Source organism: Myotis brandtii, unplaced genomic scaffold, assembly GCF_000412655.1.
Source record: "Myotis brandtii unplaced genomic scaffold, ASM41265v1 scaffold931, whole genome shotgun sequence".
Taxonomy (NCBI): Eukaryota; Metazoa; Chordata; class Mammalia; order Chiroptera; family Vespertilionidae; genus Myotis; species Myotis brandtii.
In genome coordinates, this window is record NW_005371843.1 from 2,194,320 (window position 1) to 2,214,593 (window position 20,274).

Here is a 20,274-nt window from a genome sequence, read left to right on the forward strand (position 1 = left end):
CATGGTGACTCAGGGGTTGAGCATTGACCTATGAACCAGGAGGTCACGGTTTGATTCCCAGTCAGGGCACATGTGGGTTGCAGGCTTGATCCCCAATGTGGGTTGTGCGGGAGGCAGCCAATCAATGATTCTCTCTCATCATTGATGTTTCTCTCTCTTTCCCCCTCTCCCTTCCTCTCTGAAATCAATAAAAATCTATTAAAAATTTTTTTAAAAGCATACTTTTTTGAGGGTATTCTGTAAGTGAAATAAGCTAGTCAGAGACAGACAAATACAATATGGTTTTATTTATATGTGGAATCTAATGAATAAAATAAAATAAAAAAACAAGATAGAAAAAGACTCATAGATAAAAAGAAAAGACCAACAGCTGTCAGAGGGGAAGGAGATTGGGGTACTTGTTGAAAATGGTGAAGTAGGATTAAGCAATCCAAATTGCTAGTTGCAAAATAGCCACAGAGATATAGATTACAGCCTAGGAAATATAGTCAATAGTATTGTGACAACTATGTATGGGGCCAGGTGGGTACTTGAAGCAGCGGTTGAGGGACCACTCTATAAAGTACATGATTTTCTAGCTCCTTTGCTGTACCTCTGAAATTAATACAGAATAATACTGAATGGAAACTGTAATTGGAAAAAATACTTTGTAAAAAACAACAACATACCGTGTCTCTGCATTAAAAGTCTGGATTCCTCCAATGTTTAAAAGAATTATTTCTGCTTGGTGGGTTGCTGTTTGTTTATTACTGTTGTTGTGTGTCTGTTTTTGCTGCAGAATTACTGGCACGAAGAAAATTTCTTAATAAAATAAGATGTTTTTAATGCATGGCCAAGTGCAGTGTTACAAGTAACTTGACAATTTAAAATTTTACAGGGTGTTCCTGGAGCAAAAGGAGAGCGAGGAGAACGAGTAAGTCTAACTCAGTTTACCAATCAGAGCTAACTGCACACCTTCCATTGCATACGCCTCACAAAGGATCACCATTTACTATCAGGATCATTCATTGCTCTTAGAGTCCCGTGGTCGGCAAACTGCGGCTCTCAAGCCACATTCGGCTCTTTGGCTCCTTGAGTGTGGCTCTTCCTAAGCCTTAGGAGTACCCTAATTAAGTTAATAACAATGTACCTACCTATATAGTTTAAGTTTAAAAAATTTGGCTCTCAAAAGAAATGTCAATCGTTGTACTGTTGATATTTGGCTCTGTTGACTAATGAGTTTGCCGCTTACACCATTTCTTCTCCCCTCACTCCCTCCTCAACTCATGTGACCACGAACCCATTTTTAAGTGGAAACACCTTGTGGGCTGGAAGTCAGGAGAGCTGGTTACTAGTTGCAGATCTGCTACCATCCAGCTAGATGACCTTTGGTCCATTTCTTTAAGGAAAAACAGAGAGACTTAAACTCATCTAACTCACAAAGTGGATTTGATCAAGAAATTATATAATGCATGGGAACATGCTTTAGAAAAGTAAAAGCTCTATACAGATGCCAAGGAATAGAATGGGACTCATGTTTTTCCAATATTGACACCCAGAAAGGCAATGGCAGGCATAGGATCAAAGAACATAAATCAGCTTATTTTAGGGATCTTATCAGTCCTTTGAGAATTTGTGCAGCTGCTAATATAATTGTGCTGTTGGCTATAGTAGAAACAGCAGTGACCTTGGGCTCATCCAGTTACCTCTGTGTAACCTTGGGCGATGTGTTTAACTCCATTTGTCTATAAAATGGGTTTAACACCTTTCCTCTGAGTTGCTATTTGTATTAAGTAAGCTACTTCTTGAGAAAGTGCTGCATTTTATAAGCTCCAAAGAGCTGTAAATGAGGCATTAAATATACACATGGATTTGTTTCAGAACTGCTAAATTTTTTAGAATCTGGGACCAGGCATGCTTACTTGAGCTCTTTAAGTTAATAAGGAACCCAGCATCAGGAATGTCGAATTGCTTACTCCTTCCCTGCGTGTGTCAATCCTACCTGTTGCTTGGAGCCAAAGAGCCTAGGTGGGAACAGTGGGTCGAGTCCGGTCTCCACCTGGAAGTCTTGCCATGTGACTGGGCTTGTGGCTGAGAGTCAGGAGTCTGCTTCTCTCCTCATCCAGGGTGACCTGCAGTCTCAGGCCATGGTGAGAGCGGTGGCACGCCAGGTGTGCGAACAGCTCATCCAGAGTAAGTGCCCTGTAGTTACTGATGCTTCCTGATACTCATCCCCGTGAGTGTGACGATGAAGGAAAACGCCTCTAAACCTATGTGTTCGTGCAGACATGTAAGCTTTACAGATGTCCATCACTAAGCCATCTAAAAGCTCATTGCAGGTGACCCCAGATTTCTAGACTGATGGTACAGACGCCAAATTCCTCTGTGACATTTGTCCAAGAGTTCCCTGCTTGCCCAGATAGATTTAACGTGACTGCCCAGATCAGATCTTTTATTCCTTCCTCATCTCCCTGAATGGATAGATTTTTTTCTCAAGTACTCAGCACATGTAAGCTGCCAGACTGAGGCATCAGAAGCTACCTTCAAAAAGATGACACATTTTTAAAAATTATCTTTATTGTTGAAAGTATTACAGATGGCTCTTTTTCCCCCATTGCCCCCTCCACCCCACTCCTACCCCCTCCCCAGGCCTTCACCACAAAAGAGGATTCATAGTGTTGATTTTTATTCACTCACTAGCTTTAAATTAGCGCCTCCTTCTTATTCATTTCTTTTGGTTAGCCCAAGGACCTCTCCTTCATTATTTAAGATTTATGCCTAAACACACACACACGCACACATGTGGACAATCTTCATGAGATATTTGATACGATACTTGTGCTTTATGCCAAAAATTATGCTGGGATACACTTGGTATGACACCTGTCCCATTTTTTTTTTCACTGTAAACCTGAACTTTTCCACAGTCCAGTATTTCAATTACTGATTTCTGCTCATTCACTTACTAACTCATCCATTTTGCACATTTCCATCCTGGCCACTGACTCTATTTTGTCTCAATAATCTAACTGGAGGGCCCTTCTCTTTGCCAACAATTTGTTCAGTTCCAGGCAGATCTGAGGCCAAGAAGAGATGAAATATTCCTCTCAAACCCCGCCAGCTCTAGCCCTAGGCTGTCAAGCCCTCCACCCCATAGAGTCCTCTACCTCCAGGGCTGACATCACCTGTGTTGCTGCCTTAACAGCTTTGAGGTTATATTAATTTAACCCAGGGAAGTCTGGGAGTTCCGTGAGTGCTGAGAAGGTCCTAATGGCAGGGTCCAAAATTCCAAATGTAGCAGATAGAACCAGATCTCCCCTTGGGGGAGACCTGGGATAAAGATCTGCATGAGCTTGGGAGAGGTTTCATTAAGACAGAAATCTCAGGACAAGTGAGTACAAAGCTACCCTCTTCAGGCATGTAGTAATGCTCCCTATATTTTAACTTTAATTAATTTTATATTATATTGCCCAAACTGAATATGTGTGAGAGAATTTGCCAGTTAAGTGAAACCATTTATGTTGAATGCTAAAATAAGATCTTTAAAAACACAATATATTATAAAAGGGAAATTGAACAGTTAGAATACATCCATGCCCTAGCTGGTTTGGCTCAGTAGATACAGTGTCGGCCCATGGACTGAAGGGTCCCGGGTTCAATTCCGATCAAGGTCATGTATCTTGGTTGCAGGCTCTATCCCTGACCCCGGTTGGGGCACGTGCGAGAGGCAACCAATCTATGTGTCTCTCTCACATTGATGCTTCTCTCTCTGTCTCTCCCTCTCCCTTCCACTCTCTCTAAAAATCAATGGAAAAATGTCCTTGGGTGAGGATTAACCATAAAAGAATACATCCAAAGCTAACCTGTATCTTGGATTATTTTTTAGGTTTCTCATTTCAAGTATTTTTCAATGTAAATGAGCAGATATTTATTTTAAGGAAACCTAAGGGTTAAATCCTAATATGACTCACTAACCAGAGTATGTAGAAGATTTCACAATAGTTGTTGTCTTAGTCCAGTGTAGAATAAAAGTCTTGTATAAATATATGATTGTTTAAAACATGCACTAAAAAGGAGAGTTTAAAATTGAGTTTTTTCCCCCTTGGGAATTCTCAGATTCTTGTGAACAACTTCTAGGAAATGGAAGCCAGCAGGGTTAGACAAGAGCACTGGAATAGGGCTGTGAGACAAGGAGGCCCTGCCTGTCCATGCAGTGGCGAGAGAAAGAAATGGGAGAGATTGTATGACCAAGACTCAACCAACCTACCCAGAGGCTGTATTTCTGACACCTCAGCCATCTTTCCACACTGCTTCCGGTTTCTCCTCAGTTCACCCCTCAGAACTTGATTTATCAGTCAGCATATAAATCCTCATATTCTCAGTTAACTGGTTTTTTGTCCAGAGCTGGTCAGCACAATTATGCTAGGGAAGGTTGTATGGGACACTGTGAGGCCAAAGCGATGACAGCTAGAGGAGTGATAGAGGACATTCCCCTTGTCAAAGGAAGAAACTGAACAAGTAGATGCAGAAATGTCTGGCCACACCCAACATTCATGGGTGTGCCGGCTGATGGCCCCCCGGAGATGTCAGGAAGCCAATCCTAGTTACAGTCACGGTCCTCTGCTGAAGAATGCTTGCATATATTTAAGCAGTAATCCCTCTAAAAATGGTTACTGTTCTTAAGTTTGAATGTTTAAGAAGGGATAAGAAATAGTTAGCTAGGAAATTCATTTATGTGGGGAAAGCTTGCCTCCTCATTATGCTAGAAAAAGTGCTTGCTACCCTGAGGCATTATGATTATAAAGCAGTTTATTAATCTATACTTCTACTTATTAAACTATATCCTTCCAGGCATAACCGAGTTAAGCTACTATGGGAGAGAAAGCCAGGGTTTGTGTGTTTTTGAAAATGAAGCTAGTGGGAGTTTTTGCAGCTGGGACCCAAGTAAAGGTTCTTGCAAAAAACACTTGGCAACAAAGAGATGAGTTGAAACAGCGCTTGTCTGGGGATTTGTGAGCCAGAGGGTGGAGCAGACTTTGTGGGCTGGAAAAAAAAGACCACTTGGGTGGGTGGGGTGGAAATTGCTGGAGAAAAGGGGCAGCTGGGTGAGGATTTAGGGGGTCAGACACACGCTGGGGGTGAAGATAAAATTTATGACTTCTGTTCAAATGATGTTTACTGAGATGCTGACATGAGCTGTGGAATTCCAAACACATGAGATGCGACTTGAATACAATCCAGCTGCTAATATCATCCAAAATAAAATGTACAACTTTTTACTTTGGAAATTGACATATTTCAGAAGGGTGTGCTTTTCTCCTATATGGGCCTCTGATAGAATTGTTCGGAGCCTTGGCAAGTCTTCTCTTTGTGTGATAGTTGATTGAAAGCTGTCTTTATCCTTCCTGTCTCAGGTCACATGGCCAGGTACACAGCCATCCTCAACCAGATTCCCAGCCACTCCTCATCAGTCCGGACCGTCCAGGGGCCTCCTGGGGAGCCTGGGAGGCCGGGCTCACCTGGAACTCCTGGTGAACAAGGACCCCCAGGTACCCCAGGCTTCCCAGGAAATGCAGGTGTGCCAGGAACCCCAGGAGAACGAGGTAAGCTGGGCCACTCCCCTGACTGAGTGCTATGAAGCAGAGCCTAACAGTGGTGCTTATACCATGCTAACGTCTGAAATAATGGACCTAAATTAATTTTACCCCATCTATTCTGCAGCTTCCTATTTATCTCAAGGTTGAAAACATTGAGTGATCTACAAAGTGTTTATCAAGAGCCACCTCTGCTTGTATGAAAAAAAGAGGACCAGAATCCCCAACCCACCTCTAAGAGGCTTTCGTGTGAATGAGAGAATGATGTCCCCTCTAGAGGGAGGAATTAAGAAAAAATGCCCCTTCCAGGTAGAAGAATCAGAAAATAGTGCCCCCTCTGGACCTAAATGGCATCGCATATAAGTCATGGCAAGCAGAGAGCTGGCTTCCTGGGTCTGGTGTTGCTTTTGTGAAGGGCTCACGGTGGGCAGCAGTCAGTGGCAGCCCTGAAGGGAGTCATGAGGCAAATGGTCAGATGGTTCACATAAGCCTATGCAGAACATGGCAGCTCTAAACTTCCAATAAATACTGTTTGTGGTTTATCTTTCTATAATATGAGGCAGTATTTTACTTACTTATTTAATGGGCCAATGTTTTATATTTCCTACTAAAGTTTTTTTAAAATAGAGCTCCTACTTAGCCCTTTCTTCTACCCTTTACAGGTCTTAACAGTATCTACACTAATAAAAGAGAACCATGGTAATTGGCGTACGCAGGTCTTAACAGTATTGTATAATAAGATCAAAGAGATGTGGGGAATTGGGCTAGATATGAACTACAAAGAGAGTGATGGGAAGAGAGGCAACTGATAAAAGTATTTTCTAAGACACAATTTTTAGAATGTAGTTCTGGGCAAAAGCTAATTGCCTCTCTGCTCTGTGAGTCATGTTGCTTTTTGTGAGATGGGTAGGATGGACTCTTTTTATAAATCTGGGATGTGAACTGCAGATTACAAAGATACTATTTCACATCCATTCTTGCTCCATAACAACATGCCAAGTGCATTTCTGCATCTGCACTTCTGTGACCATTGTTCCTCCTTTGGAAGTTTTCTGTCTTCTGTACCTCTTACTCTGAGTTCAAGGCTCAGCCTAACCCACCTCATGGGTGAAGTTGGCTTGATCAACCCAGACCACAAATATCTCCTGCTCTGAATCCCTGATGTCCTGACTGTCTCCTCCGCCCCCTGATCCCCCCCACCCCCGATTTTAGCACCCATCAGGTATTGGTGAACCACTGGATTTCTGGGAACAGGGATCACGTCTGAATTGCTTTGCACATCATAGGTACTCACTAGATCAGTGATGGCGAACCTATGACACGTGTGTCAGAGGTGACACACGAACTCATTTTTTTGGTTGATTTTTCTTTGTTAAATGGCATTTACATATATAAAATAAATATCAAAAATATAAATCTTTGTTTTACTATGGTTGCAAATATCAAAAAATTTTTATATGTGACACGGCACCAGAGTTAAGTTAGGGTTTTTCAAAATGCTGACACGCCGAGCTCAAAAGGTTCGCCATCACTGCACTAGATCATTGTTGTGTTGACTGAGACATGAATCTGATTCTTCTTTCTGAGGGCTTTTCCTGTGCAAGGGCACTGAATCAGCAGATATGGAGACAGGCATAGTTTCCTCGCAGGACACCAGAGATCTGGCAGCCAGGAGGGTGGCCACCTCTGTCAGCAGCTCATGGTGTTGATGATGGGCCAGCTGTGACTCAGGGAGCTCAGAGCCAGCACCTGAGTCAATCTCAGCTAATCCCAAGTTGTCTGTGTTCTTTTTGGAAGTCCTATCTTTGTTCTTGCCAGGCTGTGTTTCTTGCTTTATAGGAGCCTTTGAATGCTTAGACCAGGGGAAATCACCCAGGAGTTCTCAGTGGCCCAGGCAACCCTTGAAATAGGAATTTCCATGCTGTAATTTTCTTACCTACACATCTACATATGTATAAAAGGCTAAGTGACCAGCTGACCGGCTGACTGGCCAGTACATATAACACACACTGACAACCAGGGGCAGACGCTCAACACAGGAGCTGCTGAGTTGCAGTGACTTGGCAGTGACGCACCCTGGAACCAGAGAGGAGGGAGCTGGATTCCTCGAGGGGCCACATGATTCCACCTTTGGCTATGGGTTATGTTGTTGCTGGGGCACTGTCGCCCCAAATCTGATTTACTGCCGAGCTGTAGTGACTTGGCAGTGGCGGTTCTCGGTGACGCACCCCGGAGAATGTGCATGAATCTGTGCACTGGGCCACTAGTAGATATGTATGCTCCTAAAGGGTACAGTAGACAAGCAAAATCCTGAGTTTCACAAGTACATGGAGGATGAGAGTAACACAGAAAGTGAGATGATACCCTTTAAGCCTGAGGGAAGGTGATTTTATTTGATCACCAACTGAGGGGTGTGGTTTGGGGTTTAAGGTTGGGGTTTTATAGGCCAACAACCCCAAAAATAATGTATAAGAGGAATCATCCATTTAAAGATTTTCATGTTTAAGTTGTACATCCATAACAGCTGGGATTCATATCTGGTTTATTTTGAACAATAAATCAGCAAACATTTACTGAGCACAGAGTTTATGCAAGACTTTTGTCTTGGCAGTGTGTGAGATAATACTATAATCGTGGCTTTCCCTTTTAGGCACCAAATGTATCTGCCAATATTGTGGTTTGGATAGAGGATATGAAGCGTTTCTGAATGTATGAGCTGGGAGAAGATAAATGCGAACTGAATTTAGAGGAAGACATCACGTGGCCTTTGATAGAAAAGGGTGCTAGCATTTATCAAGCAACTATTTGATAAACTACCAGTTGCTTAGCACATTATTAATGCTCCTAAAAGTCTAATGAGATCAATATTTGTCCCATTTTTAGGTGAGGAAACTGAGGCTCAACTGATTGTCAATTGTCCATGGTCACTTATCTGAACAATCGGGGACCCAGATTTGAATCTAGAGCTGTGTGATTCCAGAGTATCTGTGCTTGCTCCATTCTGCCCTGTTGCTACCTTTGAATCATTGCTTAGTAGGTGTGTCACAGATGAGAAGTCAGAACTGTGCAGCATCTGGAGAATGCTGTTGTCTTCTAATAACTACATTTCAAAACATGTGAATAGCCCAGCCAGCATGGCTCAGTGGTTGAGCATTGACCTATGAACCAGGAAATCATGGTTCGATTCCCAGTCAAGGCACATACTGGGTTACAGGCTCAATCCCCAGTGGAGGGCATTCAATTATACTCCTCTCTCATCATTGATGTTTCTATCTCTCTCTCCCTCTTCCTTCCTCTCTGAAATAAGATATATTTTAAAAAATGTGAACAGCTGAGCTTATCAGAGTGTCACAGTGGGCTGTGGTTGTGCTATTTGCAAGCTCCTTGTGAACTCTGTTCTGCTGTATTTGGATAGCTGTGGGCATCCATGACCTGGCAGATGACCTTCCTGGAGATGAAGCCAGGTAATCTGTTGGGTAAATATGAATGTGATCAAAACATTTACTATGGTTACTCATTTGGACACTTGATGATTGTTTTAAGATTGTAGCATGTACTGAGACTATATAAGAGTCCAAGTAGGGAAATTACCTACAAGGAAACTGGTCATGCATCTGGCAATTTGGGATATACCTATAGAAGTTATACTCCTATTCTAGTATCTCAGCCTTTGGCGGCGGGGTGGGGGAATAGGGGAGAAACCTGGAACAAGGCCATTCAATCTTCTTTTACTCCTGATATCTTAGGAGAGAAACCATTTGTGATGCTGCTTTACCTGGAAGCGTCATGATGGGTGGAAAGCATGGGGTTTGAGGCGTCAAACATTTGTGGGTTAGAATGCTAGCTTTGCCACTTATTAGCTATGTCATTTTGGCTGTTTGATCTCACAACTTATTCTTTCTAGATCTTCATTCATTCATCTAACCATCACTTGCTGAGCATCTACTACATGTCAACCATGGTGCTGGGTATTAAGGAAATAGTGGTAAACAGGGCATACATTTCCTGCCTTTCATGTGCCTACCATAGAGACAGATATTAAACAAAAAATACATGAATAGTTTAACATCAGTTGTTATAAGTGCTATGAATAAGTGCAGGATGCTATATGAGCATGGAAGAGGGGACTCTTCTATGCAGCCTGTTGATGTTTTAGCCAAGTGAGACCTGAAATTTAGGAGTTGGGTGTATATATAAGAGAGTGAGAGAAGAACATCCTAGGTAGAGACAGCAATAGCATATGCAAAGGTCCTGAGATGGGAAAGGGCTTGAAATCTTTCAAGTCATGGTTCTCAACCCTAGCACACATATTGTTTCCTTTCTGTAACAAATAATTTGCAACATCTCTTCTAGTGTTCTACAATGAAATTCATAGATAATCAATAGAACCTATCTTCACACATAATTTTAAAAACTGGAATCCCCTCTAGTGTAATATGAAATAGTAAAAGGGAAATCTAATAATTTATTCCAATATGCAAATTCTCAGCATGACTATACTGGAAATAATAATGAAGAAGTCGGAATGTACTTATATTTAAGAATTTCTGAGAATGCAACCACTACAAATTCAGGCTGATATAATTGAGATTTATCAACTACGTAGTCTTTCTACATTTGTCTCTATTGTGTTCACACTGAAGATCTACTAAGATAGCAAATACATCATTGGTATTATGCAACTAAATGTAAGTTACCTTCTCCTACTTTTGCAGGCACGTGTCTGGGGTTAACAAGTGTCTTGGTTTTCGGTTATATTTCTTTTTCCTACTAAGGCCTTCCCCAGAGAAGCCTTCCAATACTGATCATCCTCTAAAACAGCGGTTCTCAACCTGTGGGTCGCGACCCCTTTGGCGGTCGAATGACCGTTTCACAGGGGTCGCCTAAGACCATCCTGCATATCAGATATTTACATTACAATTCATAACAGTAGCAACATTACAGTTATGAAGTAGCAACGAAAATAATTTTATGGTTGGGTCATAACATGAGGAACTGTATTTAAAGGGCCAGAAGGTTGAGAACCACTGCTCTAAAACCAGTTGATGGTGGCAGGGTCTTTCTCTATTGGTGCCTGGAAAAGTTGAGAGTGGAAATGACTGGGAAGTGTCATTCCAAAGACTTTCACTGTTGGAACTCATGGGTTCCTATAGATATCATTAGCACATTACATTTACTATGTAGAATCAACTAGTTTGGGTGCTAAGAGCACCACTCACTCTAATATTATTATTAAGAATAAAAATAATAATCATGTTGGAATGTTATCTTTAATCAAGAGAAAATTTCACATTATGTTTGCTACCTGGATTAATTTTTTTCTTGTTCTTTGAGGATAAAATCCCTGAAGGACTTCAAAGTTGGAAAATTATTTCTCTCAAGCCTTTCCCGCCACAGGTCGGAAAGGAATCAGCCCTAGTCTGGTCGCTCTAAGTCAATGACAAGCCCTTTCAGAGACACAGAAATGGCAGTCAAGGCAGAGAAAGGCTGCACACACTAAAGCTAACCCTGCATCTCTCATGCTCATGCCATGGTTTGCTATAAGTCAACAAGGCCGAGAAGTCTAGAGAGAAAACTGGGTCCCAGATTCATTCAGAGCTGAGAGAGAGAACTAAGGTTCTTATGTTCAATATTCCCGTGGTTGAAAAGAGCTGTTGGCACTGACGATACATTTGGCAGAAAACGTTGGTCACAAGTTCAGAATTAGAGCATAGCAATTGTGAGCCAGGAATGCCTCGATGGTAAGCATCTGTGAAACTTCTTAATGACCCTTGGATCCTGGATTAATTTCTGGAAAAATTATCTTTATGGGACAGATTAACTTGATTAAAGAAAGAGGGCTGGTGGAGCTCTCATAATAATTTGCTGGTTGTTCCTTAAATATTTACAAGTCTTCCCTGTGATGTTGTGTTATGGTTGATAATGTGTTGCATGAGACATCATCTTTTCATTGCTGTTAAAAATGTGCTGAAATACATGTTTGCCTTCTTCCTCTCCTGCTTCCCCACCCCCTGCCTCTCATCTCCTGAGACGAAGTCCAGACAAAGATAGAGTTTTCTTTTCTCACCCGATAATGATATGGTGAAGTCCATTTTGAATGGCTTTTGGAACAAGACCTTTCCCTGAAGGTTTGATGGATTATGTTTTCCTAACATACGGTAACTTTTAAGACAACGAGTACTCCTCTTTGTATCATCTTTTATTTTGTAGAGGCTTTTTTATTCTTACTACAAAGGGACTCTACATTCATCATGGTTGCAGAGAGAAGCTCTATGTATTAGTGATCTATTATTATGTAACAAATTATCCTAAATCTTAGCACTTACAGAAAACAAAAGATATATGATCATGGTTTTTGTGGGTTAGGGACTCACAAGTAGTTTAGCTGGATGGCTCTGGCTCAGAGTCTTTTGTGAGTTCGCAGTCAAGACGCTGGCCAGGCCTACAGTCATCTGAAGGCTGGACTGGATCTGGCAGACCTGCTTCCAAGATGCCTCACTCGCAGTGCTATTGGCAGGAGCCTCGGGCCCTCCCTGACTGCTCCACTCACACTGAGCCTGAGAGGGGTGGGTCCCTCCACAGGGTGCTTGAGTGGTCTCGAAATATGATGGCTGCTTTCCTCAGAGCCAGTGATCCAAGAGAGACAGCAGGGAGGAGTTCACAATGCCTTTTCTTCTATATAAATATATTTTTATTGATTTCAGAGAGGGAGGGAGAGGGAGCCTGCAACTGGGGATGTGTCCTGACCAGGCACCAAACCATGATTGCCTAGTTCATAGATTGACCCTCAACCACTGAGCCACGCAGGTGGGCCACAATGCCTTTTTTGACTCATCCCAGAAGTCACAAGCTTTTACTTTTAGCATATTCTACTAGGAGGGAGTCACTAAGCCCAGCCACACTCAAGTGGAGGAGAATTAGGCTATCCATTTCGAAGAGAGGAAATATCACAGTATTTGTGACTATGTATTTAATCACACTCTTCCAGATTGAACCAAGGTTTCTGGCCTTGTGGTGGGACAGGGCAATTGCTTTCATTCCTAAGTATGACTTCCAGGTAGTCTGGCTCCTAGGACACCTGTGAAGGGTTGGCTCACTCTGTGTCCACCTGTTTTCACTATTTAAATGGGTATTTTTCTCTCCCAACTCCTTTAAATTATTCAAATACCAGATGTAGCTTTTTAGAGGGAAATGTAAGATTTGATTGAAAGGACCTTGAAAGAGGAGCACCTACTGAAAGCATGTTATTGTAGACTGTTTTTGTATGCATGCTCCTGGAACTAATTGTAGTCAGGATAAGATCATTTTCCAAATAAACACAAAGAATGACTTTTAAAAAGCAATTGACAAACTAAAATTACCATCAAATTGTGTCCCCACCTTCTGTACTTAGTAGAATATGACTATTACAATAACAAAAAGCTGTAACCAGTATTTTATCTTCTTTTTGCCATGAAAGCTAATGTCATTGTTTCTGTAGCTTAACAATTTTTTGAAACCCTTAATTGGAAGGTCTTTGTAGAAGGTCTTAACAGCTTCCTCACATTGGACTTCAGTCACTGTCTGGGGTAGTGGGCGTTGTGCTAGAAATAGCCCTCAAGGTTAATGTCATTTCAGTAAGATATCTTTGTGTGGTCCTGGTTCATATTTTCTAATCAGCTTCACGTCAAGTATGTTCCCTTTGCTCTAGCCAAACTGAATGGCACAGTGCTCAGCTTTTGCTGCATAACAACAAACCACAAAAATCTCGGTAACATACAACAATAAATATTAGTTCTCATCACTTGTCTGTGGGAGGTGGGACAGCTCTGCTCTACTGGGGCCCTGGCTGGAGTGGGAGAGGGGGATCGCTCCCCATTCTCCTTGTGACAATGGCTAAAACAAAGCAGGGCAACCCAACTTCCCAGTCATATTTCACACCTCTGTTCTTGTCTTTGCCACTAATACCTCACTAGCCAAAGCAAATCACTTGGCCAACCCTCAATCTATGAGTAGGGAAATGCATGAGTCCATAGAATGGGAATGGGTGTATAATTCTATTGCAAAGTAGTAAAGAATTTAGACCATTAATTAAGTTTACCAACATTCTTTACACATGCCTTTTCCTTTCCTACCACACTCAATGCTAACCCTGTTGTGCCCTGTTTTTATATCTCTTCTTGGATTATCCCATGCTCTTCCCACTCCCCAGAACCCACTTTCTTCCTCTGACTCATTCATACTCAAGCTTCAAAATTCATTTCAAGAGTCACCTCTGCCAGACCACTGCTTCCTTGCAATGTTTTATTTGTTTGGCCAGTGTATTTCTTGTTGCTACTCTGCTTTCTTCCAGCTGAATTAGACTGAGTAAGATCTTCCTCATCTGGGCTTCTCTGTCCCCAGGCACATGGCTCCAATCACCGCATTTTCCCATTACACTGCAATTGTTGATGTACTAGTAATTATGAGCAGTCAATCTGCAAACAGATGCACAGGTTTGGTGTGCATGGATGAGCCCTGCATCATCATCTCCTTTCCTCTCTCCTTCTCCCTTTAAAGCTCCTATTCTCCTGCCTTCATTTCCCTTCTCCCTGCTGCACTTCCTCCCCTCACTGCCCAAATGTCAGTGTGTCCAATTTAGATGTCTGTGGTCAAAAGACCAAAGGACCTCCTACCTACATTACTATGGTGCAAAAACCTAAAGTGCAAACTATTCTGTTGTCTTGATCTTGCTCTGGTTAGTAGGTTCCTTTGACCACTGGATAGCCCACTAGGTAGAAATATGATTCAGCACATTTTCCCCTGGCTTTTCCATGGTACTAGCACAGTGTTTATTGGTGGTGTTAAACTTCACAATAACGAATTGTGCTGCTTGGTTGCACCCAGCAGGGGCAGATCTGAGGACCTGAAGCTTAGCCAGTTTGGAGTTCTTTAAGGAAAACTGTATGAAGTTAGTGGTACTAGCACAGTGTTTATTGGTGTTAAACTTCACAATAACGAATTGTACTGCTTGGTTGCACCCAGCAGGGGCAAATCTGAGGACCTGAAGCTTAACCAGTTTGGAGTTCTTTAAGGAAAACTGTATGAAGTTAGAAACAAAAAAATTAGGTAGCAGGTATTAGAAGAGGGGCCATATCCAAACTCGTTGGTGTGATGCACATAGTTTGTCATAAGGAGGTCTAACCTGGCCTCTTACTCTACCACTACCCACCTTTCAGCTGCCAAAGCCATACCCAACTGGTTCCCAAGGCAAACCTTTGCACATGCGCTTCTATTTGCCCCCTTTTTACGTGGGTAATGCCTGTTCTTCAAGACTTCATATCATGGGTCAACTATCCTGGAAGGCCATCTGCAATTCTCTACCAATGCCTCAGCTCTGTGCTCTCATATTTTGCAGCTACTCTCACACTGCATTACAGCTACTCATGTGTTTCCCCTGTGACATGGTGACCTGCCACAGACACAAAGGGTGCTTTTGACCCTAAATTCTCAGTGCCTGATATCGGGACTGAACTGGGCAGTTTGCTCTTCTCTCTCCTTATTCTGTGTGTCACTGTTTTCAAACTTTCTATCCTGCTGCTTCAGGATAGCTTCAGCCAAAGGGAGGCACTGGAGAAGGGAAAAATCAGGATATTTCTCCCATCAACCTCACCCCGACTTCCTTTGTGACTTCATTTGTGGCTATAGTCCCTGTGTGGCTCCTGCTTCCACTGGACAATGTCTCACTGTCATTCTTGATCCTACCAGAAGGCCCTAGGCATTGGGCTCTAGTCACACCCTTCTTCCTATCTCCCATGCACTCCTACTGCTGATAGTGCCTTCCTGCTATTGCTAATGTCTGGGTTGTCTCATCATCCTTATTTGATTGCTCGATTCTTCCATTGCTAATGTGACCAAATCCCTATGTTAAATTCCCTTTGCTTGAAAGATCTAGAATGGTTGATGTTTCCCTGGCTGAGCCCTAGATTAATAGAGGCATACTAGATGGTCAGTTGTTTTATGGAAGAGGCAGTAGGAGGTGGGACCCTTAGCAATAGTTTGCAAAGTTTGCTCACTTTTAAAGCAACCATGTATTTTCCAGCCTTGGCCACTTTAGCCCGAAACATGGAGCCTGTACATGCTGGCACTGATCCGCAGCCAAAGAGGGATAGATAGCAGAGCCTGGATAAGTACAAAAAGTACTGGTTAAATTGAGTCCAATGAATCTGCCAATGTAGCAAGGGACCCTGTCCAGTACCTTGCACCTAGTAGGCATTCCAACATATGTTGAATAAAAAGCAGTCTACTTGTAACTCATCACCAGCATTTCCCAGGCAACAGACTATATAATAACACAGCTAATGCCTTGTCTCACAGTTTCTGTGACTTTTTGGTAGAATGACAATGAAAGCATTAACCAGGCCTTGCATAGCTGTCTGAGCACAAATCCTGGGAGTTGGCTCAGAATGTCTGATTATGTGGGAGTGACCAGGCTCCATGGAGGATCATGAGACTCCAGCCTGGAGTGCTTGGTGTGGTCAAGGGGCAAATTAGTAAAATCTCCCTACATGGAGGTAAAAAAAAAGGGGGGGGGGACCAACAACCAAGGGCTAGAGTCTAGACCCTGGACATGTAGTCAGTGCGAGGAGGATAAATCCTCCTCAAATCAACCTCAAGGTTTGCTCAGAGCTGAGGTCAAATGTATACACCCAAGGAAGTAAGCTGCGGAAACATGATAACCACAAGGCTGATGTCGGGCCAGAGAAAACGTGCAGACTGTATCCGCATGCAGTTCAGAAAGCCGCAGCTATAGCAAACAAGACTGAAAACACAGCCTAGAGAGCCAGCTTGGGGTGGAGAGAGGGAGGCAGGGGGCACAGTGGTTGGGTTGTGTGCACAGGCTTCAGCGCCTACCTGGGTTGAAATCTTGGCTGTGTTACTCTAAAGACAAGTGACTTAATCTCTGTATTCCAGCCCTCTTTTTGGGTTAATTTGAGTCTGCCCTCTTGTTTTCTGCTAAGACTAAATGAGTTCATACATAAAGCATCTAGCATTCAAAACTTAAAAAGGTCATTTAGAAGCATAGCTGGTACACCAACCAGCCACATCTTTGGTTTGTCAAGGTCTGCAATCAGACTTTGAATTTCATTCATCCATCCGTTTGTTTGACAGATCTTTGAGTGCCTGATGTGTGCCTGAAACTGGGAATACAATGAAGAACTGAAACAAACAGGTCTCTGACTTAGTAAACCAGTGAAAGAAAATATTAGAGGGTCAGTGTTAGGTTAGTGGTAAGGGAGAACCAGGTAGCCCTGATATCATTTCTAATGTGACTCTTAAGGAGGAACAAATATGTTAAACTTACCACTCTGGTGAGGCATGTTAATAATGGGGGAGGCTATGCAAGTGTAGCGACAGGGGACATATGGGAACGCTCTAGACTTTCCACTTAATATTTATGTGAACCTAAAACTGTTCTAAAAAAGTAAAAATCTATTTTTTAAAAATTTTAAAAATGAAATAAGAATAAGATATTAAGATTTTAATAAGAGAGTAAGATCTAAAAGAATAGCTCTTAAAAGTTGTCATTAAAAATAAATAAATAAGAGGATGGATGCATAATAGAAAAGACTTTTCTCTAATTATCCTAAATATTTTTGGTAACTTCACAGAAAACTAAGGATATTAGCTAAATCACATTTTGATAAATTAGATTTTTTATATCAGCTCTGTTCATTTTTTTAAAATGGCAGATAGTGAAAGCTAATTGGAGTCCATCATACTCATCTCTAAGAGGCACTAGTAGTTCATATTGCCACGCAAGGAACTTGTTAGAAAAAGCAGTGTTCACATAAGCCAGGCATAGGAAAATAAAAGTGAAGCTCCAGCTGAAGGGATTTTGTTTGTTGATCCTTCAGGGTCATGCTTGCATTTAAGTCAGCTTCATTCGGTCATTCAATTAGCCTTCCGGTGTTTTATAGGCATTTTCTTACTATGTGTGAGACTTGGCTTGGGATCTGACACTACCACAATAAATAGGGGATGATTCTTGCAGTCAATAGTCTCATAGTTTCAAACTAGAACACAAGAACAAGCAATGCAATGGGATAATTGGAGGCAGTGATAATATGGAAGCAAAGAACTTCATTCATTCATTCACTCGTTCATTTGTTCATTTGTTCATTTGTTCACTCACTATATAGGGTGCTCCAGAAATGTATACACATACTTTGAATAATTACAAAGACAGTGTTATTAAAATACATTTCATTTTCAAAATTGAACTATCAGCTGTTAAAAAGTGTGTGTGTATGTGTGTGTGTGTGTGTGTGTGTGTGTGTGTGTGTACCTTTTTCAGGACACCCTGTATGTTAGTGACACACTATGTGAAAGGCTCCATAGAAGTGAAAAGATAGATAGATAATCCTTGCTCAAATATATATATAATTGATTTCAGAGAGGAAGGGAGAGGGAGAGAGAGATAGAAACATCAATGATGAGAGAGAATCATTGATCAGCTGTCTCCTGCATGCCCCACACTGGGGATCAAGCCCACAACCTGGGCCTGTGCCCTGACCAGGAATTGAACTGTGACCTCTGAGCCATGCTGGCCGGGCAATTCTTGCCCTCTTGACTCCTTTATGATTCTGCCTGTTAGGATTGTGGAGAAGCTTTGAGTTGGGTCTTGAAGAATGAGGAGTATTTATGGAGACAACCAAGGTGAGAAGGGAGTGTCAAAAGAAGGAAATATCCTGTGCACTTAGAGGTCCCATTGCCTTGTGGGAAGAACACTGGCACTTAGCTCTGGTGACCCCCTCTCAGCACCAGTGGCCCCACCTTGGGTCCTCACAAGGAGATATTTTAGGGAAGTCCTTATGGGTGATGACATTTTGTCTGTAAAGAATGACTATGCCCTCACTCCACTGCCCTCTGTCACCTCATGGACAGTCACAGGCTGACATTCTAGGACATTCCATTTCCCTCCTTTTAATCAAGGCCTACAAGGCTTATCAAAATATATCCAGATCTGTTTTTAGAGATCTGCAATCTGTAAACTTAGCCTTTAATTTCAATCCTCATCTTAGGTACTTAAATATTGATTGTTAACCTTTTATTTTTCCTTAAAAACGGATTTATAACCAAATCCAGTTATCATGGATATGGATAATCCTTCAGTGGACACAGGGATAGATATTTATATATTAGCTTACATCTAGTTAGATCATAACTTGAAGGCTAACAACATCTAAAATTCTCTGATGATATCAGATTGTATTCTTAGAATTTACTTTTAGGGCCTTTTCAGGGGCTGGAATGTTTTTGTGAGGCTCTTCCTTTCTTGATTTGTATTACAGATACTATCAAATTCCACTTGGTTTTTATCTACATAACATAGAAAATTAAAACAACTGGACTTCCTACTCCCCAGTCTTCCCCACCTCTTGCTTTCCTTATGAGTGAACAAAGGCTAAGTCAGGAAGCTCTTATCAGGGGGGTGTTCCTGAGAGTACTTTCCTGGATGTCCTATTCAGCCCAATCGACTGCGTCTTCTGCTTGTGGAGAATAATCACCGAGAAGCCCTGCTGTTAAGGTTGATCCCCGAGAACCATAGGTCATGGCAGGCCTCTGAGTCACCCGCAGTTAATCATGAGCAGCCTGCATTAGTCATTGGTGTGTTTGATTGTGTTCTAATTCTTTAAAAATGTGTGGTCCCCTCTGGGGAAAGTGGCTCCGATTCTAACAGACAAGGCAGTTTCTGCTCTATTCTCAGGAGCACATCAGGGCACACGCATTCACAAGTGAGGGAGCACCCACCAGCTAAAAAGTACTCACTGCAATTATTAACCGATTAGCTACTAGTTTAGTAGACATACTCAGGGTAGTTTTCTGACTGAACAACTTGATTGGCAATCGAGCATTAAATGTTGACTAGTCCGAGTAAGTCATGTGCTTTGTATAACACAGATTGGATGGTATTTTTCTTTTGAGAAATCACTCTCTTCCTATCAGCTCCTAAGAGAAGAATCAGCCCAGAAACAGAACATAGACTCACCAGTCAGCTCCCTGTCCTCTTTCTGCTGGGCTGGTCTTTTTTGAACTCAGATAACACCACTAAGGCCACATGCAATAGGCCTGGGTGTTGGGGAAGCATAAGTCATGGTGGAGTAGCCCTAAGGACCACTAACAAGGAAGAAGGACTTTTTAAAATATGACAGGATACCTTGACCCCAAAAGGTGGTCACAAGGAACACAGCAGTCACCAAAGCTTCCAATCAAGGGACAATCATGTGCAGTTGTTATGCTTACGCATACCGTGTAGAAAGAAGTGTTAGTGGCTTTTTTGTTGTTGTTGTTGTCAACTATTTCCAGAGTGAATACTATATGAACAGGCTTCTTTCTGGAAGTTTTAAGCTAAGATGTTAAAAGTGATTGTTTTCAAGGGCTATGGTTCTTTCTTGTTTTGTTTTCTAGTTTGTCTACAGGGAATACCTGCTGCATTTAGTAAGAAAAAAAAAGTTGTAGTCTTAAGCATTTTATTTTTTATTATTTTTTTAAAATAAGTGTCCTCTTTTATTATTAGTCTTAAACACTTTAAATCACTTGCATGCCTGCCACCTATCAGATTGGTTATTTTCATTGACTTATGTTCCCTCTGAGCTTTGACGAATCACCCAGTTTCTCTGTTAAGGGTAATTACATAGAGATGTGGTTTCTCAGTTTGCTATTTCAAAGCACTGTTGCA

The 20,274-nt window shown here is 41.9% G+C and overlaps 1 protein-coding gene across 3 annotated transcripts in view; it reads left to right on the forward strand.

Moving 5' to 3' along the window:
• Nucleotides 1-20,274, forward strand: part of COL14A1 (collagen, type XIV, alpha 1) — a 175,395-nt gene that overhangs the window by 149,505 nt on the left and 5,616 nt on the right. For all 3 annotated transcript variants that reach the window (XM_014533053.1, XM_005885872.2, XM_014533054.1), the window contains exons 43-45: nt 878-913; nt 2,106-2,172; nt 5,394-5,582. In XM_014533053.1, coding sequence (XP_014388539.1) covers nt 878-913; nt 2,106-2,172; nt 5,394-5,582 — 292 coding nt within the window. The remainder of the gene's footprint in view (nt 1-877; nt 914-2,105; nt 2,173-5,393; nt 5,583-20,274) is intronic.